At 34.8% G+C, this 23,376-nt stretch overlaps 1 protein-coding gene across 3 annotated transcripts in view; it reads left to right on the plus strand.

Moving 5' to 3' along the window:
* Positions 1–23,376, plus strand: part of PRR16 (proline rich 16) — a 277,837-nt gene that overhangs the window by 160,295 nt on the left and 94,166 nt on the right. For 2 of the 3 annotated variants that reach the window (XR_012494958.2, XR_016020718.1), the window contains exon 2: positions 12,322–13,224. Coding sequence is in view for 1 of the 3 variants with exons in the window: in XM_074328567.2 (XP_074184668.1) it covers positions 12,322–13,077 (756 nt within the window). In the remaining 2 variants the exon portion in view is untranslated. The remainder of the gene's footprint in view (positions 1–12,321; positions 13,225–23,376) is intronic. The other variant, XM_074328567.2, reaches the window with a different exon arrangement.

Consider the following 23,376-nt stretch of genomic DNA (forward strand, 5'->3'; position numbering starts at 1 on the left):
TGTTTGTTTGTCTTGTTCATTTGTTGCTTTTAGTTTTATATCCCACATATGAGTGAAAGTCTTATGGTTCTCAACTTTTTCTGTCTGCCTTATTTCACTTCGCCTGATAACCTCAAGCTCCACCCATGTAGTCACAAATGGCATTATTTCATCTATTCTTATGGCCAAGTAATATTCCATTGTGTATATTTACATCTCTACCCAATCATCTATCGAAGGACACTTTAGTTGTTTCCATGTTTTTGCCACCGTGAGTGATGCTGCAATGAACATAGGAGTACATGTACCTTTACGGATAAATGTTTTCAGATATTTTGGGTAGATACCCAGAAGAGGGATTCCTGGATCGTATGGTAATTCTTAATTTTTTGAGGACCTTCATACTGTTTTCCATAGTGGCTATACCAATTTAACTTCCTACCAGCAGTATATGGGGTTCCTTTTTCTTCACAGCCTCTCCGACATTTGCTATTGCTTGTCTTGTTGATGATAGCCATTCTAACAGGTGTGAGGTGATATCTCATTGTGGTTTTGGTTTGCATTTCCTTATAACTAGTGAGCACTTTTTCATATATATGTGTTGGCTTTTTGTATGTCTTCTTGGAGAAGTGTCTGTTCGGGTCTTCTGCCCATTTTTCAATTGGATTGTTTTGTTGCTGAGCTATATGATTTTAATCACAGTCAGTTTAATATATGTACATGCATTCCAATCTCCAAATGAAGTTCTGCATATGGATGAACAAGTAAAATTCACCTCTTCTCTTTGCTTTTTACATATTTACCATTTAAAAATGTATTACATTTGTTAATTTATTAGGGTGACATTGGTTAGTGAAAATATATAGATTTCACGTATATGATTCTATAACACATCATCTAACAACTTTATCATCTTTTTCGTCCTATATCTAGATCCGTTCCCAAGAGATAACCCATATTAACTATGTGTCTTTGTTTTCCAAGTAGTCAAGTATCTAAATAATATACTCAGACACTTTTTTTTTTCTTTTTAACTTTAAACTGTATCACTTGATTCATCTTTATGGAAGATGAAGAATTAGTCTTTTCGGCTTTTGCCATATGTTGAAAAGTCAAGAACCAGTATCTCAGTATACAAGTAGAATGAAACAATGTTAATGACCCCATAATGAAATAAATTTAAAACTATATTTCTAAACTTTAGCCTCTCAAAAGGGAATTCAATTCAAGATTCAAATGGATTCCTTTCTTGTACACCATTATTCTTATCACATGCCCTGGAATAGCTTACTCTTCCCCACATCATTAATGTGTAACAACTTTCCAGTTATATATCTATTGACTATATTGTAATTCATTATTGTTTTTTCATGGAGCCTTCTGGTTTCCTATTTCAGTTTAGAATAATTGCTTTTTAGGACTGTGGTATAGTTGTCATTCTTTAATTTGTTAATTTGTTTTCATGCTTCTGTGCTAATTGTAATATTTTTTGGATCCTGTGTGTCCTTCCTTTCTTGGATTATATTTTACTGTGCTAGGGCATATTCTTAACTTTTGAATAACGTATACGAGGGAAGCAAATTGTCTTTGTCCTTAATATCTAAAAATATTTTAAATTTTCCTTACAACAGAATGTTAATTTAGCCAATCATTTTGCACCAGAACTTTTGAAGTTGCTGGTAACTTCATCCTTTTATCCTGAACAAATTATGATGATTTCCGTTTCTTTCTGGGTATCCTGTATTTGCTTGGTAAGTGACTGACTGTTTTCTTTTTCACTCATCATGATTAACACTCAGTTGACTCTTTCCATCTAAAGCTCCATTTGTATTGTCAACTATGACATTTTTTTCTTTTATGATTTCACTGATTTGCCATCCTATATTTTTCTTTTCTTTTTTTTTTCTGGAGCCCCGTAATTAGTTGTTGAAACTCCAGGATTGATTTTCCTACTCTCCATGTCTTTTAATTTTTTCTTATATTTTCCTTTAATTTTCTTTTTTTAATTTATGGTTGGGAATATTTTTTTTTTTAGATTTTGTCTTTTAATCTTTCTATTCATTTTTTTAATTTAGTATTTATATTTTCTATTCCAAATATTTTTCTTATTTCATGCCTTCTTATAATAGTGCATTCTTATTTTATATCTCAACACATTTTCAAACCTCTCTAAATACATTAAATAGGTTTACTACAGAGTTCACTAATAATGGCATCTTCATCTTCAGTATTGATATGTTCACTCATATTGGTCTTATATTGTGTGCTATTGTTTACTCTCAAATATCTCATGATCCTCAGTCATATGTTCATTTTATAGAGACATTTTATAGTCCCTCCCATACATGAGGTGAGGAAGGATTCTGATTGAAGGTTCTGAATGTGTCAGGTGGGCAAGCAATATTTTAGGGTACCTGGGCAGAAAAACAACAAGTTGATGTTCTTAGCCCATTACCACCACCTTCCCAATGGAAAAACATAAAGAAGAGCTTTATTCTGAATTGTTACCAACCACACTCAGAGCCTTCTTCTTATCTAAAGACATTGCTCGATTTCTATACAGCAAGAATCTCAGTATTGGGCGGCTGGATGGCTCAGTTGGTTAGAGCACAAGCTCTGAACAACAAGGTTGCCCATTCAATTCCCTCATGGGATGGTGGGCTGCGCCCCTTGAAAATGGTGACTGGACTTGGAGCAGAGCTGTGCCCTCTACAACTAGATTGAAGGACAACGACTGATGGGTCCCGGAAAACACACACACACACACACACACACTGTTGCCCAATATTCCCCAATAAAATTTTTAAAAATCTCAGCTTTTCTTTAAAATATGAGTTATTACCACTGTCAATCTCACGGCACTTAAAAGAGTATGGGGCCATTTGATAGTTTTCTTTTTCCACTGTGAAACAGTCATTTAACAATTTCACATTAGAATTTTTGCATTATTTCTCACTTCCACTCTCTCCATATTCCACTTTCAAGTATAGAATCCTTCTAGGACTCCATCAGTGCTTTTTCCACCTGTTTATTAACTCACCCATGTATTTATCAAAATTTCTTGTGACTGTGTAGCCCACTCTGAGACAATTTTCTGAATTTATTAGTATTTTTATTTCTTTACTCTCATTTAAATATAATAGGAGGAGGAAGACACTGAGTACATATGACCAGTTCTTATTAAACCGAAATCTTTTTTTTTTTAATTCTCAGTATCTCATACAATAATAGATTAATAATATTTGCACAATAAATATTTGTCAAACCCAACTGAATTCACAGTAAATTAAAAAACAAAACAAAAACATTATAGCTTTATCTTGCTTTTCTATTGATCAGGCTTGACTATGAATGATGATAGTGGTTTGTTTAATTTTAAAGCTAATTTAGTTTCAGAGAACAGGGTAGGCATTGCCAATTATATGACTATTAAAAAGCAAGCAGCACAACGCCTCCCCAAAACATACTGTCTTCTGTGTCCAGAAACATATTTCCAAAAATTAAACACTTTTAAGCTTGACCTTTTGTATTTACTTCCCAACAAGGAAGATCAGATGCATATGATTTTGAGTATGTATGATACGTGTACATGTTTTAGTCTCTATTGCATAGATACTGATTGCCTTGGAATATCCTTTCTCCTTTCTTATTTTGTAGAACCTTAGCTGTTCACTGGGCACACTGAACCTTAGATAAAAGGCTGTTATTTTCCAGTCTCCTTACATCTAGATAATTTTGGATGGTGAGATATGAGCAAATAAAACGTATCACTCCTGAAACATCTCCTTAAAAAGGAGTAGGTATGCCTTCCCGCCCTTTTCCATCCTTCTTGAAATGCATATGTGAAGGTTGGCTCTCCATCTATGAACTTGAATATGAAAATGAAAGCTACACCCTAGGGATAGTAGAGCAGAATGTTAGACAGAGTCTGGGTCTCTGACAACTTCAAGATACTGCATTATTTATCCTGGATTACATCCACATCTACACTGTATACTCTATCAAATACACCCAGGGCAAGGAGAATAAATAAGCATTAGATAAGAGAACTATATTATTATGTTGTTTAGCATGTTGTGCAACTATGTCAGCAAATGATTGGCCAGATCTCTAAGGAACAATAATATTGTTTTTTAAAAAATAATGGTTGCTGTAGAAATCCAAAGACAGCTTTGGGAACCCAAGGCAACTGTAGTCATCCTTTGAGATTGGAGCATTTAATGTTCACCACCAGAGCAACCATCCTGGTCACTGAGCCTTTCTAGAAGTCAAGAGAAGCCTGAATTACTCCTACATGTTAAAGTCTTTATAGAGCTTTTTTTTAAAATTGTGGAATACCTTAAATGCTTCCACTTATTAAATTGTTTCTAACATAAGTATAATTCAATGTTATTCTTCCATTCACAAAATGATTACAGGAATTACCATATATATTAATTCACATGTAGTATATAACAACTACTGTGATGTAGCAATGAAACACAAAGTTATATACTGTATTACGGACTATTTGTTTTAATTCTTTCTCTAAATCAGTTGCATAGATAGATAGATAGATGAAAAGGGGGCAGGGATTTAGAAGTACAAATTGGTAGTTACAAAATAGTCATAGGAATGTAAAGTACAGCATAAGCAATATAGTCGATAATATTGTAATAAATATATATGGTATCAAATGGGTAATAGATTTATCGGAGTGAACATTTTATAAGTTTTATAAATGTCTAATCCCTATGTTGTACACCTATAACTAACATAATATATGTCAACTGTAATTGACACATAAAACAATTATTAAAATACGAAAACGAATAAAAACATTCAAAAACTGAAAAAAAAAATTGATATAATGATGATAGAAATGAAGTGCATGAGTTATGAATTTGAAGGATGTTGCCCTCTTATTTCCATGCTGGAATAGCCCCACTGGTGACTCGACTACTTTCTGCTTCATCTCCCCCAAGGAGGATCTGAGTGGGTCTACCAGTATATGTCTGCTGGACAAACCTCTTGTGTCCGCCTGCATTTGAGGTCAGCCACTGAGCATGGTCTAATAGTTACCGCTAGATTTTCCCTGTATGTTTATCTTGGTGGAAATCTTATGGCTCCCATTAATTTCTCTTTTCAGTTCTTTGTTGCTCTTGCCACAAATTTGAAAATGTGTTTGTTTTCATAAATCGATATTAAAAGTCTTAGAAGAATTCATAAATTTCCGTGTACATATTTAAGTTTTGGCTAAATTCCTTCTTTTCTTTCATTAATTTTTAACTGGAATTCAGTGATTAAGAATTGTTAGTGAGGCGGTCCTAGGGAAAGATTCACTGAAGTTGAAAGGGTTTTCTGTTTTTTTAAGGCAATTAAACTATATACTATGGGGTTTTTAATTAAACAAGATAAGTAGGATTTATCTAGAGCTATGCAGATAAATATTTGAAGGTAAATATATAAACTATCTTAATTGTTTTGGAAAGTGACTGAAAGTTCTCTATGCCAAGCTGTGGAGCTAGGATTTAAGAGTCATAGGAAGAATTCTCCATCTCACCAATTCTATTTCTGCCTTCCATTTTCACTACCTGATCCATTCCAATGTGCTTCTGGACCAAATGGAATTGGTGGGGTTGAAGTCCTTGGAAATCCAACCCAAGCTAAGAATGCTGGAAGGAAGAAAGGAAGATCAAGATGTGACTTTCTCTCAGTATCTACATTTATCCTGTTCCTTTACTCACTGTATTATTATGGAATATCTCTATGCGCAATCACTGTGCTCTCTGCCAAAGAGACAAAGATGGAAGCATGCTTACATTGTCTGAGGGAAAACGCACAAAGTAGACCATTCGAATATATTAAGGCAATTGTAATGATAAAAGGATAAACCCAATGAGAGCATAAGAAAAGGAACTCCTAATTTATTTTTAAGTAGATCTGTTTATCATGAATTTCACTCTAAGAATCCGACCGTGTCTTAATTTTTATTCTTTATAGTTCAATGTTTATAAAAATAATATAAACTAAATTTTCTATTCCCAAAAATAACTTAGGTCATATTAACTACTTCATTTATTTCCAATCTGCTTCTGTCTATGAAAATCTCTAGGGATATTTTCCCTAAATGTGAAAGCTTTGAGTTCATGTGATTCCTAAATCAGTTATCATTATTCTTAATTATTCCACAATCTAACCATAGTTTCCTTGTATGTGAGGCTAAGAAAAACCTCCTGGAATCACCAAACACAACATCTGCCATCATCTTTTGTTTAAATATCTGTCTCCATTTCATTCCCATTAGCAAATTCCTCCATATACCTGAGTAGCCATAATTACTTGGACAGATGACCCAATTTCAAGTCTGAAATATACATTTAACCTTTGCACCTGAAATTTCCATGTGGATGTGCTTAGACTTATGATTGACGTCATGCTCTCTTTTCACCTCCAAAACTCTGCAAGCAATCTGTCCACCTTATTGTACTGTCTTTTATTTTGTATTCCCTTTAATCCCATCATTCCTGTGGTTATGATTGCTTTAGTTGCAATATGATACTTCGAAGTAGACTAAGCAAAACACAGAAGTGTAATAAGAATACCCGCACAGTGTATTCCTTGTCTGGTTAATTTATTCATCTGTCATTTGGCTGCAATAGCATCTCATTAGCTGAGTAAATAAACTGTAACACCCTTTAATATGTTCTCCACATGGCAGCTGTAAGAATTCTTTTCTTTCTAACTTTAGTGTTAAATATTTATTTCACTTTCAAATTATAAAATATTGCACACATGACAGAAAATAAATAAATGAATGTAACAAATGTAACCCAAACTTAACAAACATAAACAGTTTAATTACTTTATATCAAATTTTAAATGAAATAAAATATTTCAACTATACAGCTGATGCCTTCCTACATCCATTCCTTTTCCTCCTTGATGTGTATTATTTATTTTCACGTTGCATAAATTAAACTGTGTGTGCCTCTGTATGTAAACAGCATACATACTGAATATATTTTTTTAACTTTATAATTCAGCATTAGTTTTTTGAGATTTGTCCCTACTGATGTATATAGTTACTCCATTTGGACTGCTTTATATTTAATCATTTACTAATAGATATTTAGGTTGTTTCCAATTTTTTGCTATGATAATACAAACAAATACCTGCAAGAAACATCCTTATGCTTTTTCAACTCTTGAATGTCTGGTAGAGTTTCTCTAGAGTTGGCTAAGCTTTGTTCCTAAAAGACATGCACCATAGAGTTGGTACCTTATTTCAATTTATAGGTCATTGTTTTAAAGTTTCCCAACTGGCTGAATTTACATTCACACTGGCAATGTTCAAGGTTCCCGTTTATCTACATCATCACCAACAATTGGAATGAAACTGTTTTTTTACTAAATTATTGAGTATAAATGCTATCTCATTTTTCTTCAGTTTTGTAGTAACCTTGTTTACTGGTGAGATTGAGTATATTCTCATTAGGAAATTTGATGTTCACCTTATGTGCATTACATTTTTACAAACATTTTCCATTATTTTCATGTGTATACATGAACTCTCAATTTTGTTTCATTCATTTGTTCTCTCAAGTCAGTATTGACACAATGCTGTTTTGATTAAGAAAGATGTAGATTCAGTTTTTTCTGGATTAGTATTAATATAGCTGCATTAAGTTTCATTTGGTTACTGTCTGCTATATCTTATTGCTATCATTTTAAAATCAATATTTTGTGTCTCTTTTTGAATAAATTGTTTTAATCTATTTATACTTATGATTACTAATATGTTTGAAGTTATGTTTTCTACTGTCTTATGCAGTTGTTTCTATTCACTATGTTTTTTTTTCTTTTCTGTTTTCTTATTATCTGCCATTTTTAGATTTGCCAAATTTTTCTTACTTTTTAATCCTTATATTATTTTGGAAGTTATATATTTGTCTATTATTTCTGTCGTTGCCCTAATTTTTTTCATATGCATTTTTGACTTAATAAAGCCCAAAGTTAATCAATAGCAGGTAGATACTGATTCCATACACACACGACAAAAATGCTTTAACTGGGATTATCTTCCAATCAGACGTGTTATTTTCCCTAGTATTTTAGTTTTACATTTTTCTAGCTCTCTTTCAAATTAGCCATTAGTATATTATTGTTTTCTTATCAGTGTATATTTTAAATTACTTATTTAACAATTTCTTTGTTCACCCACCTATGGATTTGTATTCTTTCTTCTGATTTTTAATATTTTTCTGAATTGTCATTCATCGGTGCTTTCAACGCTGAGCTATAAGAAGTGTAATCTCTTAGTCTTTATTGTCTGGTAATGTCTATTTCACTCTCATTTTTACAGAGGAGTCAAACTATATTACAATTCCAATTACTTTTTTTCAATATGAAACACATTGCTAAATTTTCTTCAGGCTTCTATTGCCTGTGTGAAAATTTTCTGTCAGCCTAATTTTTGTTACTGTATAAATATTTGGTGGTGTTTTTCTTATTGTTGTAAAACTTTTATCCTTACTTTCAGTGCTTTATATTTTCACTATGGTATGATTGGTGTGGGTTTGTTTATATTTTCCTTTTTGAAGCTCTGTTACTTCTTTACCTAGATGATGCTTCAGTGTTGAAAACTACCAATTCATAGTCTCTTTGAATATTGCTCCTCTCACTCTGGAACTCTTTTTAAAAATGTGTGGTACTTATCATAACATAACAAGGGCTCTCACAATCTAGCTGCTACCTAACCAACTTCATCTCTCACAGTGCCCTTCAGCCAAAAGAGTCTTCTTTAAAAGGACATTTAACAGGCTGTTTCCTGAGTGAACTGTTAAAATTACCCGTCTTTTCTCAGTTAACTGCAACTCATCCCTCAGGAATGCTTCACCAACTTTTCTGGTGGGGTCTTTTTGTTCCCCGCTTACAATATCTTGTATTTCTTGTTCAGAGCACTTGAGCCAGTTACACTTTTACAGTCAGTTATTTGTTTGAGTATCTAATTAATGTCAGGCTCCTTGACTAGATTCCCTGCTCCATGAGGGTAGTTCTTCATTTTCTTTTTTCATTTTTTTTTTATTCTGTTGGCATTTTATAGACATTGAGGAAGTAACAATATAGAGACTACAAGCCGCCTGGAACTGTCAGGCCATCAGGGACCCAGGCAGTACTTACTCATCTGTGAACATCAGCTCCAGTTCCCTCACTGCAGACAAGCTTTCTCTTCTTTACTGCAGATACTTAATACAATAAAAGGCTTAGGGTAGATAACTTTCTAGATGAAATAGCGCGCAGCACCCATGAACCAGGACTGTCCCTCTGTCAATCACATTATATTCTTTAAGTGTCCTCCCACTTTAATTTCTATGCCATCTGGCCTAGAGCTGGAGAATGCGCCACATCGTTTATGGCTAAATATGTTTTTCCTATTTTATTCTAGGAGCAAGTATGACTTTTTAAGTAGCTCCACATTCAAAAATCAAATAGGAAAGAAAATGCTTCTGTTTACACTTGGATGAGGGAAGTAACCCTCAGTGCATTTATTTAACAAATATTTGTTGAGCCCCTATTGAGTGCCATTCACTACATTAGGCCTTTACGATAAACTAGTAAAAACAAAAATGGCCCCTGACCTCACTGAGATTTGAGTCCTGAAAGGAAACATTATCCCAATGCTCACACTTCTACTAAACATACAGTCAAAAAATATGTGAATGATTTGAATGAAAGCAATATGGTTCCTTGTGAACATTTAACAAATTAACTTGATCTATAAGAGGAATTGTGGTGAAATGAGGAATGTTTACTTCATAAGTGACTACTGAGCTAAGTAAGATTTTAAAGATGAATAGGAGTTAAGACAAAGAGGACAGGTCAGAGCATTTCAAGAAGAAAAATTAGTATGTGCAAATGTCCTGTGGCAGGAAGCCAATTCACAATTATGAGGACCTAAAGGAAAACCAGAGAGGTTTGAGAACAGAATAGAAAAGGAAACTTATTAGAGTTGAGGATATGGAGTTATTTAAGAGTGAAAGACAGTGAATGCTGGCTTATATGAGCTAAAGAGGACCAGTTGTTATGTTTTTGGAAATTTTGTGAGCCAACTGTTTAAATAACCATTATTAAAAACAAAAGTATTCATATAAACTATGTTAAATAAGTTACATTAAAAATAACAGTTCTAGTTATTTCTAATCACTCATAAGTATTTTACTACTTTTTACTGTTCTTTGTGCTCTTGAGTTTATTTATGTCTAGTCTATTGGTATAGTGGAAACAATTTATAATGATGTAGTACTGCACATTTCTTCCCAACCTCACTTTCCATGTTGTGTTTACTCACTCCAAATTAACCATGATGAAAGTTTACACTGTGGAAAATGACAGATTTTCCAACCAGGATCTTCTTATACCTCTAAGAACCAGTTGTTAAAGACTTACCAGCATAACACTGAGTAAGACTATACAGGACTTTGGTAAGAATTTATTTTTATCACAGGAGGAATGAACAGGCATTGAAAGGTTCTAAGCAGGGAGTTGACAACTGTACCTTCATATTTTAAAAAGACCACTGAGACTACAGAAATGAAAGATGAAGCAAGGTGACTCTGGTTGGCCCATCTGGTAAATAATGATGGCTCCTACTAAGATCAAAGCAATGAAAATAGAAGTGAATGGAGTTAAGATGTTTAAGAGTTAAAATAGAAGGCTGAGCTCTGGTGGCATTTGCATGAATCAGTCACTTAAGACCCTCATGAGGAAGGAGTAAAATCTCTATATCCTCCCTAATTTCTAATTTGTTATGATATTTCATTTTTAGACCAGTCTGGCCACCATGTGTCAAAGAGCCAATTTCATAGTTGAACAGACTTAGCCTTGAGTAAGAGAGGATGGAAAAATGTACAAATGGAAGCACATGGAATGAAGGGACTACATCTGTACAAAAATAAATTATTTTTAATGTAACCATAACTTTTCCATCCTGATATATGCATAATAGTGCATGTATGGCAACCATGAAAGTGGCCTCTGAGATCTCTGACTGGAGGAGTGTACATGACTGAAGATCCAACTGCCATGCTCTGAAATCCAGCAATTGAGTCGAGGCCATTCTTCCCACAAGCTGCCCTAGACAGTGACTAACAGCACAGAGACACTAAGACAAGCCTGTTATGGGAGATGCCAGATTCCTTTGATTGACAGCTTTAACTCCAGTGCGCTAATGGCCTTGCCAATCTTTCCTTAAAACTGCATTGCCTAACTTGCTTCCACTTAATTTTCCTGTCTTCAGAACTACTGCCCTTCACTGAGGGTAGGACCTACATCATGGTCTGATAGCTCTGTGAGCCTCATTCTATTCCATGCTTCTTCCTTGTGTCTGTGGCAGGTCTTGAGTGGTGGTTCTGACTTAGGTCCTTCCCCAAGTGATTGCAGACATCTGTAGTGTTCCTGGGCCCAAAAGCATTTCCTGCCCTCTTCCCCAAGGTCAGTCAGCTTTTGCCTCTACCCTCTCCCAGAAGTAGGAAATCACTGACTGTGTCTCAGAGGTTAGAGGGTGTTTTTCCATTCCCCTAGTTCTTAAGGCTTCTGTTTGGTAAGACAGAAGGGACTGGAAGAGAGTAGGGATTTGTGCCTGTGTGCCCAAGAGGGACTTTTTCCAGTTTCCCACTGATCGGCACGTGGGAAAGTCGCAAAGAGTGAGAACATAGGACACTGTGTCTGGTCTCCTCGGGATTCTAAGTTGTCATGATAGCTCCCACTCCACCTTTAATTATTCATTAAAGTTTTAGTTGTTTTATTTTCTCACTTTGGTGGAGGCTCCCTGTTTTCTATGTGATTTACCAAAGGTGAAACAGTCGATGTGTCCTGTGTATCCTCAGAGAGTTTGAAATTCTTTGTAGTTAAGTTCACCTGGTTATCTTGTGATCATAGTTCTCTGATGGTCTCAAGAAAAGTTACGATTTTGCAGATTATCGCGCATTTCCTCATTTTTTTTAGCATGAGATTAATGTTCTTCTGTAGCTTTCTGCATGCTAAGAGGAGTCCCCTCGTCTTGTCTTTAAACATCAGTTATGTTTGTGCATCAGGATTCTATCTTTGGAGAGTATAGCAGAGTTAGGAAGAGAACATATACGTAAATAGTGTATTATATTCTAGGCATGTAAAATCATTCTGTTACGAAACAGTTGGCACTCTTATGGTAGCTATTCTGTAAATTTAATGAATGAAAACATACCCAATTTAGCATTAGTCAAGGCTGGGGTAGCAGAATACAGCTAGACAGGAAGACATTGTTTCGAGTTGTATTTTGCTTTGGGTCAGTCTTCAATGTAATTACTTTGTCCTTTCCACCAGGTGGTTGACCAGATTGATACCTTGACCTCTGACCTACAGCTGGAGGATGAGATGACCGACAGCTCCAAAACAGACACCCTGAATAGCAGCTCCAGCGGCACAACAGCCTCCAGCATAGAGAAGATCAAAGTGCAGGCCACTGCGCCTCTCATTAAGCCGCCGGCACACCCGTCTGCTATCCTCACCGTCCTGAGAAAGCCAAACCCTCCGCCACCTCCTCCACGGTTGACTCCTGTGAAGTGTGAAGACCCCCAAAGGGTGGTGCCAACTGTCAATCCTGTAAAGACCAATGGCACCCTTTTACGAAACGGAGGCGTACCAGGAGCACCAAACAAAATTCCAAATGGAGACATCTGCTGCATACCCAGTAGTAATTTAGACAAGGCTCCAGTGCAGCCTCTGATGCATAGACCTGAAAAAGGCCGGTGTCCCCAGGCAGGACCTCGGGAACGAGTGCGGTTTAATGAAAAAGTGCAGTACCATGGCTATTGTCCTGACTGTGATCCCCGGTATCACATAAAAAACCGGGAGGTCCATTTACACAGCGAACCTGTACACCCCCCAGGAAAGCTTTCTCACCAAGGCCCTCCCTTCCCTCCGCCACCCCACCTGCCCCCATTTCCACTCGAAAATGGGGGACTGGGAATAAGCCACAGTAACAGCTTCCCCCCTCTCAGACCTGCAACTGTGCCTCCTCCCACTGCACCAAAACCACAGAAGACGATTTTGAGGAAATCGACCACTACGACAGTGTGATGTATGCCATTTAAAAACACTTTCTGTTTTATTTTGATTTTTATATTATAAACATAAAATAATAAGTAACGAGCACTTTCTACTCAAGCAATAAAAAGCCCAAATATATTAATCCTGCATTCAGCAAAGTGACATAAAAATCACCTGGTAAGTATGCAATGCATCATTTATATCCTGGGTGTACATTATTTAAAACATTGCATCATCTGAAAACACAGAATAATGAAAAAGCTGAATGTATTGTTTGTTTTTAACTGACCTATATCAAACAGTGACCTATAGATTTCAAATAGTTTGTTTTACTATTAGATTGGTGCAAAAGTAATTGCGGTTTTTGCAATTATTTTTAACCTTTTAAACCACAATTACTTTTGCACCAACCTAATAGAAGAGATGGGATTGGATTCATTTTATTCATGCCTAACTTATCTATGCATTAATGACATGTCACACTGTTAACTTTGACCTAATGCTTTCTATAAGAAATTTTAATCCTGAAGGACTATTGTATTATTTTTTCTAAAGATGTTTGCCACTAATTTTGCATTACTAAATGCTGAGTACAATACCGAAAGTTTATTTTCTATACCATACAATCATAATTATATGTTCAACCCTATTGGTAATGAAAGATTTTTTCAATAGAAATATATGTCAATAAACAATAGTACATAATAGCAAAACAAAATATTCCTCAGAATTAAAATGAAGCAGTGGCATATTTGATACCACAGTAATACTCATTAAAGTAGGTAGTAACACTGACAGAGTTTGGAGAAGATCACAGTGTGTGTATGTCAGAATTTTCTAAATTAAATGTCATAATCAGGTAATAAATAAAAAAATAGAACATATTTTCATGTTATATATTTTGGTGCCTCAAAGACCATTTATTGAACGCGTCCTACTCTGCCAATCCTTCTACACCCTCCCCACCCTCAGCATTCCTCCACGGCACGCCATAAACCACTGAAACAGTGGGATGGTTTGCCTCCTGCTTTAGGAAGCTCTCCATGTCCCTAAAGGAGCCACATGTATAGGAGAATGATAGGGGAAAATAAAGATGTTTCTGGAACAGGATGTTTTAAGCATTAGCCTTAAGCTTGCTCCTCTGAGTTGAAATATGCTAGGGGTCTTTGTTATTCTACAAAAGGAAGAAAAGAAATCCTTCCCTCCTAACACCCAGTGAAGGTTCTTCTCTTCAGTCTGATTTGCTCACTTCCCAACTACCATGATTTGGACTGATTGGATGCTTTGCCCTGGAAATAGATGTGAGTTTACCTCCCCTAAAATCATGATGAAAGGTATGCGCCTGAATAAAATATGTCCATGAATCAGCAAAAGTAGAAGGAGTCATCTTTGGTGGAAATTTGTTTATTGTGACTCTTAAGAGTACTGTAATCTTTTTGACTGTTTGGCTTTTAATCTTTAAACTTTAACTTTTGTTGGTACAGGAAGGTAGTCTTCAATCATATTTCTTTGTTGCCTTTAAGTACATCATGGTAATTTTGAATACTATTTTTGAATAACTTCATATTAAAAGATGATAGTATATTTTAGGCAGAATGACAGAAAGATGATAGGCTTTATTTACAGGAAAAATCAAATGCGTAAAAAAATGCAAGATGTCATGTTAAAAATTTACGCAGCATGATTTTTGTTCTGTGTGTGTTGGACATGAAGATAATGAAAACAGAATTAATCCACTTTTTCAGAAAGTTACAAAACGTAAGACCAATAATCAAGAAAGTCCATAATCAAAATTTATTAATTATACGATCAGTATGTTTAATAAATATGAGTCAGATAAACAAATAATTGATGTATCAAATACCAAAATAATATATTCTTAACTTTTTCATGTAGCTTAATATAAATAAACCCAGGGTTTCATCATCTTTCTAGATTTAAGTACTACTTCTTTTCGAATGTTCATTCAGTATTAGACCTTTCAGTATTATAAACAATCTTAGAAGACATACGGTTTTATTCCTTCAGACCATCTTGCTTCCACAGCCAGTTCCATAGCCAGTTACTGAAACTATAATAATTACCTTATATTGTCAGACATTGACCCCTATCGCTATCTGGAACCAATCTGGATCTAAAAGTAGAGCTTCTTACCAACCACAGATCATCCACAGAGTAGATAACTTACTTGCAAAACAGCAAGTTGAGTAAATTGAATTCATGCTGATTGAATAAGGACATTGTGCCATATGCCAACACAACCTCTAAGATTCAATCCATCTCTCTGCCTTAAAGTATAGATAACATGAAAGACTGTGTGTGTTTTTTTAATTTATTGGGGTGACATCAGTTCATAAAATTATATAGGTCTCAGGGTGTATAATTCTGTAATACATCATCTATATATTGCATTGTGTGTTTATCACCCAGAGTCGGTTCTCCTTCTATCACCATGTATTTGATCCCCTTTACCCTCTTCTACCAACGTCCTCCCCCTTACCCTCTGATAACCTCTAAACTGATGTCTGTGTCTATGAGTTTTTGTTTGTTTGTCTTGTTTGTTTGTTGCTTTCAGTTTTATATCCCACACATGAGTGAAATCATATGGTTCTCAACTTTTTCTGATTTATTTTGCTTAGCATGATAATCTCAATATCCGTCAATTTTTTTAAGTTTGGCTAGTGACATGTGCTCAAACTACAATACATATTTTAATTTAACACATTTGTAAGTAACTATTGGTCTAGAAACCTGAGTTAAATCCCAACCTAAAAAAGTTATAGTTTTATATAAAGACCTTTCTCTTATTGTTTATTATATAAGCAATATTAAGTGTTATATTATAGCAGTGTTGGGATTTTATTTTTAGTTTATTTACCCCAAATATTACCTTTTTCTCATTAATGTATGGAATACATTGGGCCAATAGGGTTTTTTTCCTCTCAACTGATAATTTGGCAACATTCACTAGAACTTAAGTATCTCTTTAAAATATATGTACATTTGTAAAACATGGAAAGTAATTAACATAGAGCATCATAATATTTGTTGGGAATCTTGTAATTAAAGTTTTATAAGTGGCAGTGTAGTTTTTGTAATCAGCCAACATTACTTTCAAAATTTAAATTCTGAAGTGCAAGCTCTGAACATCATCCATTAAATTATCATAAAACGTGGTACATATTTCCTCTTCCTGAAGATGCCAAAGTAGAAATGCTGTCCTCAGATCATTAAGGGTGTGGTTTGTTTTTCCACAATATGCATTTGAACACTTTTATTCATACATAGAGTAGTGTATGCAGAGCTAGCCTCCACACTCCTTTGAAAGTGATGTTTCTATAAAACATAAAACAGTAATACTGCTTATGACAATATCTGTTTTTAATGGAAGGTAGAACATACATATTTTTTAAATGTATCCTTATGTTAAACTGGAATAGGAAAGGTTTTGTCTTTGTGTTAACTTAAACAAAGATTGCCCCATTTTTGTGACGAGAGGTTTTTGTATCTGTACTGATGAAAGGCGAAAAGAAAGTAAAAATTGAGCAATGTTCTCTTCTACCTCCCAGTAGATGTAGCAATTTTAAAAGGGAATCAAACTGATATTTTTTAGGTCATGCTTAAGCTAAATATAAAATATCTGCTGAAAATTGCAGGGCATACAAGAAGAGAAATTCCCCTCTCTTCCAATTTGGTATTATTCTATTCATGCCTCCCCTCATTAGTTCAATAATATTCTGTTAACTGAAGTGGTTTCATTAACCTAAAAAAAAAAAAGCAACTGTTTGAATTTTGCCTGCATCTAATTATTGAATGAATAAAGGAATAGGGCACTATATTACTATATTAAATGGACTTTTTTTTTGCCTGATCAGTAGTTGAGTTACTTTCAGTATAACCAAGAGCAGCAACTACATACACAGTCTCTGAAACTATGCAAGATCTTTTATGTACAGGTTCTAATTATAGCTCTTTTTGGAGGCTCTGTGAAGAAACCCCTAAGTAGTTCCACATGTAATTGCCCTGGGAATGGTGTAACCAAGTCATGAATCACTGCCTTGACTCAATTTTTTTTTTTCCATGGAATATATGCAATAACGCCATGTCAAGTCTTGTAATTGTCCTGATTCAGTTTCTTTCCCCCGATTCTCTGGTAGTAACACATTATAATACAATGTGCACTCAAATTTGTAGCAAAATATTGCATTGTAATGTTCTTTAGAGAATACTGATGATTTCCTAGTAAGGAAATTAGTCATGAGCAATAAAAATCCATATCACATCATTAGGTGAAGTGCACATTCTCTGACGATCAATAGATACTATCAGAAAAATCACATGATGTTTTCTGGCTCAATTTGATGCTGTATTTAAATTTGTAGATTAAACATTTTGGAGTTTTAGAATCATTCAAGTTGCCTGATTCTGAAAGAATGACGGATGTGATGCTGCCATTAGGGTACACAGCAATGTTGAACATAAAAGTGTAGTTAGCCACGTCTTAGTGGAGCCGCAATTACGGAGGGTGTCGTTTCATCGGAGGCACTTGGATTTATCTTTTTGAAACAAATTAAAGTGGAGCGTAAAGAAGCTTTGCAAATAAACCTCTCTTTAAAATGTAATTCAATCAATATAGGTTATAGAATTGTGTGGAGGCTAAGGGAAAATAAGGAAACATTGCTTATAATTTCTGACTTCTAGACTGATCAAAGATAAGTAAGCTAATATTATTAACTGCTTTATGAAACTTTACATAATTTTTTTTCTTAGGGTTTTTATGAATATATAGGGTTTCCCTAAGTCTCATATGAATGTATAAAATAGTTATTATTATCCTGATTTACAAGTGAAGACATCCAGATCTCAGTTTCAGTATTTTGCCAAAATGAACCCTTTAGTCAGTGACTGGGTTGGCATTTTAGTGCCAGCATGACTCCCCATAATATTTTCCCCACTCCATCACCATTTAATTGTGTTCTTCATAGCCCTGAACTTTGCAAAATTTTCCTTTATTCTTGGCAGTTATTTTGACGCTGGAAAGGGGTTACCTAGTGTTGTTTTGACATTCTTAATATGTTAGATCTTTGCAGAATATGAAAGTGATTTCAGATAATTTAGCTACCGTCTAAAATGAATGAACTGCTGAATAATGCAAGCCTCATTTTCTGATGTATTATAACCAGGGGCTTCACCTTTCAGGTTTTTTTTTTTTTTCTTGTTGTTGTTTTTTCTGTAAGTTCAAAGCCTATTATTTTGGTTTCTTTTCCTAAGAAGTTCTGAATTCATAGTATTTTACCATTTGACTCTGATTGTCTTACTTCCATTACTGATATTTAATTTGTGAATTTCATCTATTTAACATTGACCCCTAGAGCTGAAAAAAAAAAAGAAAAAAAGATCAACTCTGTGGAACCACTAAAACAACAATGTTTTAGAGCTGTCCTTAACAAAAGTATTTCCATCGTTTTGTAATTAGACTATAGATATGATTTTCCACACTTTGATAATGTAGGTGTCAATTCTCCTAATTACCAAAGGGGATTTTGGACCAGCTAAATAAAACAATGCGTGCCCTCAAATGGGTTAGGGTTGATGTTGACCAGACATGATATCTAACCCTTATCAAGGGCTTACTTTATGCCAATCTTCTACATGTTTGTATGTATTTGTTTTTTCTCATAACATTATTTTTCCCTCATAACAACCCAATGTCTTAGACACTATTATTACTTACATTATGCAAATAAGGAAACTATGGCACCCGTGGCCTACTACTGCCTAAGGTCATAGAGGCAGGAAGTGGTCAAGCCAGAAGTGTAAGGTAGGCAGGCAGCCTCCACAGCCCACGTTCTTCACTCCCTTTCAGAAATGCCTAAAGCACGGCCACTAAACCATGCATGGGTCATCTTAGAGCTGAAAGTCATTTCATTGAAACTCACCTGAAGAAGTTGTTGGAAGATATAAAATAAGAGAAAAATGAGCGTATTTCTGTTTAAGTCAAGGAAGACTAGTCCATGCATCCTGCAGTAGCAAACAAGCCCAGTATCTCAGAGGCTTCTGAATTATTCCTTGCTCCCTCAAAGTCCACCCTGAGTCAGGAGAGTCTTCAGGACAGGAGTCTCTCGGACAGTCACTCAGCAATACAGGCTGCGTTATTGTGTGGAACCACCATCTGCTCAAGCGTCCTCTTCCACGACCACCACAACGGGAGGGCCAACTGGACACTCTTACCTGTGTTTTGACCTCAGCTCTATACACTTCATTGGCCACAGCACAGCCACTACATGGCCATGCCTGTAGTCCCCATGTGCCTAGAGAAAAGGAGATCTACATATGGGAGGCCAGCAGTCATGCCACCATTGTTTCCAAAGGGGAATTTTTTTTGGTGTGTGTATAATATGAATATACTATAGACAATTGTAGACCTCCTTTTATTTCTTTTCATATTACCTGATGTTCATTTAATCCTACCATAAATTAGGATACCGTATTATTTTAAACAAAGATGGAGAAGAAAGATGTGACTCTTAACAGCCCGGCTAAACACTTGGTAGAGAAAACTGACAACATTTACTGAGAAGAGGGAATGAGTTTTATAACAGCCTTTACCTACTTGCATTCTGTCTGAGGATAGTCACCAACCTACATTTTGTAGTTCAATATTTTAGAATTGCATGGTAAATTTTCATTCATCAAATTTCTAAATAAAGATTCTTTTTTCCCCAGAAAATTAGGTTACTATATAAATAATTATCCCCCAAACGGTAGATAAACCTAATTTGAAGACACATACTTATCTATCCAGAATAGTCAAAAAAATATGGAAACCTACTATAGAAGTTAGGCCATTGATTATATAAATTATGACGTGTGTATTTATAATATTAGTTTAGAAGGCAGTGTATTAGAATGAAAGCATAAATTGCAACTAGAAGGCCTGGATTTGCATCTTAATTTTCTCAACTCCTAAGTGTCCCTGGTCAAATTGTGTAGCCAGGTCTGAGACTTGCTTTAAAATGAAAATAATGGTGCCACTATTTCTTACCAAATAGGGCTCTTGAGTCATTTTTCTCTTCCCCTTGTATATTCTGGGTTGATCAAATCCTCCTTTACATATATGGGGCAAGAAGAGTAATATCAACAGAGGGATGCTGCAATTGCACAACCCCCAAATGTACTTCTAAGGCATCAGGACTATAAGCTTCAGCTCTTTCCTAGGCAGCTACACTGAAACGTAAGATGGATGAGGCAACATGGATAGGCAACTTCAGGATTCAGTAAGTCTGCAGCCTTCAGAGCCATTGAATAAGCAGAACCACCAAATTATTCTGCTTCATTCTTTGCATATGTCAGAAACACCTCCCAAACTCTTCTTTATAACATCCGCTAGGTTGGAGCTAAGTAGACTATGTATGGCAGCATAGCTAATTACTATTTACTCTATGCTTTGTTTTAAATACCATTATGTTATTTGTTTGGAATGAATACTCTTCTGCTGACACAGTGTGGGTTACATACAAAGGTCAGCTTAGTCTTCTGCTTCATTTAGTTGCTCAAACTCCAACTCCTTTTTAGCTCATGTCTCTCTGTAGTCACAAAAATAGAAATGATGTGCATTTTCCTTGCTTTATTTTGGCTAATCTTTATCAAATTCTTGGTCTTGTTACCCAAATTGCCTGGTTTCAGCCAATTTATTTCTACTGTAGTAACACTAATACACTTAACCATGCTTCACTACCATCCAATCCCCTAACATTTCACTCTGTGTTTCTCCTGTAGAGGTTACCACCTTCCTACATAGTGTTAAAAGGCCCTAATGATTTCAAGAATGTGTAAGTACTTTAGGAACTGTAAAACCTCAAACAAATGCAAATCACTTGCCAAATTACCCACATTCCTTGTTAATCTGGTGGGTTGATTTGTATTTGCCTAGGTTAATGCTAATAATATTTTATTCATCTCATTTGTGGAGAAATTAGTTTACTTAGGTGTTTTTGCAGTTACTATTATCAAGTAAGCCTAATGATTTTCTTAGAATCTTGCTAGTTGATATGTGGAAATCTCATTTTTGATTTATCAAATTTTGTGAATTAGAAAGTCAAAAAATGAACGTGACGGAAATCAGAGGTCACTGTAACAGCAAGCACAGTTTTTTAAACTGTTTTGACAAGTGTAGCTTAGTTTTCATTATTTATGATAATATTTAATAGCACATGAGTAAATTCATGTAGAATATAATTTGTCAAACTAATTAAAGCCTAAAACCAGTAGGCATTTATAAATCTTCTAAAAATGTTTGCTCAAATAAGAGATTAAATCATCAAGCTTTTGTTTATAACAGAGAATGTCTACGTTTGTGATTAAAAACATAATTTATTAGTGATACTATAAAATCTGACAAAGCATTAACTGTTGTTTTGCTTTAACCAAAGTCTGTGATATATTTGAGTACATACTTCAGTGAGGTACCTTTCAGAAGGACTAGGAACTAAAGTTCCTTGATCACAGTGACTAATGACTTAAGTATTAGTAAAGAAATATTGCCAATAACACCCAAAATTATCGGGAACTATTATTATTATTATTATTATTATTTACCAATTCATACTCTTTAGAACAAAACAGAATATTTAAATGTATTCCTCCTTTTTCAAACTTCAGGGTTGTATCAAATAACAATGACAGTTTGCTTGCTATTTGAAAGACTGTATTGACATTCTTGTTTTTTTTCATAGATTTCTTTTTCTGAGTGGACTTACTATCAGTATTACAGAGAATTAATATTAAAAACGGCTCTTCCATATAATGTCCCAGTAAATCTTCTCATTATCAAAGCTCCCGTTTTCAGCTATATTATTTAACTTCTGCATCTCTCTTGTTCTTTTTAACCAAGTACTTCTGAATTTTTGCCAAATCTTTTTTTTTTTTTGAAATAACGTTCCCAATGACACTCTCCCTAGAGAGACTTTCATCCCCTCCATTCTCACCTTACATTAGCCCTAGTCATGTGACTCTTGCCTGAGCTTCCTTCCACTCCATTCTGCAGATCTCCAACAGAGAGATTTTCCTTTCATCATTTCATCTCGATCCAGAAATTTGAAGGCTCAGGGTAATCTGCTATTTCAAATTCCCAACTCTGGGCTTGGCAGGAACAGTAAAAGCCCTTCCAAGGCTACAATCTAGGGAGGCTCACACTGATAAGACAGCTCCAGCCAAACAGTCTAAATTACTGACCTCCTCATATGCCTTCGTCACTTCCTATTGCCACAACTTGTCTTGGACATGTGGCCTCAGCCTGAAATAATTTCTCCTTTCTGATACGGTTTTGTAAATCGTTGTCAGTAGATTTCCACTATTTAGCCCAAACCTTTCCTTAATCAATCAATCAATACCATGAAATATTTTTTAAATGTTAAGAAACACCACAGTGGTAAAATGGGTACAACACAGGTAAAAATTCAGAAAACAAAACATAAAAATCTATATGAAAAAATAGCCAAGTAGTAATTAGATTTAATTGTATATAAATTTAAGTGTATATCTTCTCAAATTAATATTATATAAAGTCAGTTATTTACCGTATGTACATATACTGGCAGACACTTATAAGGTGTTAGAGTAACAGAAACTCATAGTGATTAAATCCAGTCCCTTCACTTAATTAATAGTTTAGAAAATTGACCTCATAGTAGGACAAATAAACTCATGTAAGTCGTGTAGAGATATGTAAGTTTCCTCACTTGATATAAAATTTATTCTTATTGACTTAAAATACCAGCTCTCATAGAAGACATTTTGCTACATATTGGTGTGTGAGAATCAGAATCTTGGCAGGGAAGAAATAAGCAGAATATTTGAGCTGATAATGTGAAGTGCTGTCACATATACAGAAAGTGTTAGGCAAAAAGAAGGAAGGGAATTGAAAAGAAAATTGAAATAAAGAAGTAAGCAATTAAAATTTTACTTAAAAACTGACCTTAATACAAGGGAATATAATGAAGGTTATACAATTAATATATGAAGGTTTAGTTTTTAGTTATACCTTCTACCACAGACTAAGATTATATAACATGCAACGCTTTTATTTTACATGTTTTTGTCATTATTTCTTTTTAAATTTGAAGGTGTATTCTAACAACATGGGAAAAGCCACGTTTTCCTCCTGGGGATAAGGATATAGCTGTTAAGAGGGATTTCTGAGAGACAGATCTGCCTATTGTTCTCTTGAGGATGAAGCTTTTAGTTAGACTTATATTTAGTCCTTTGTTTCATGCACTTAAGATCCAGCTCATCATTAGCTTGGTCCAAATCACTACCACGATGTAGATG

The sequence above is a fragment of the Rhinolophus sinicus genome, chromosome 3, assembly GCF_057876585.1.
Source record: "Rhinolophus sinicus isolate RSI-liver-muscle chromosome 3, RSI-T2T, whole genome shotgun sequence".
Lineage (NCBI taxonomy): Eukaryota > Metazoa > Chordata > Mammalia > Chiroptera > Rhinolophidae > Rhinolophus > Rhinolophus sinicus.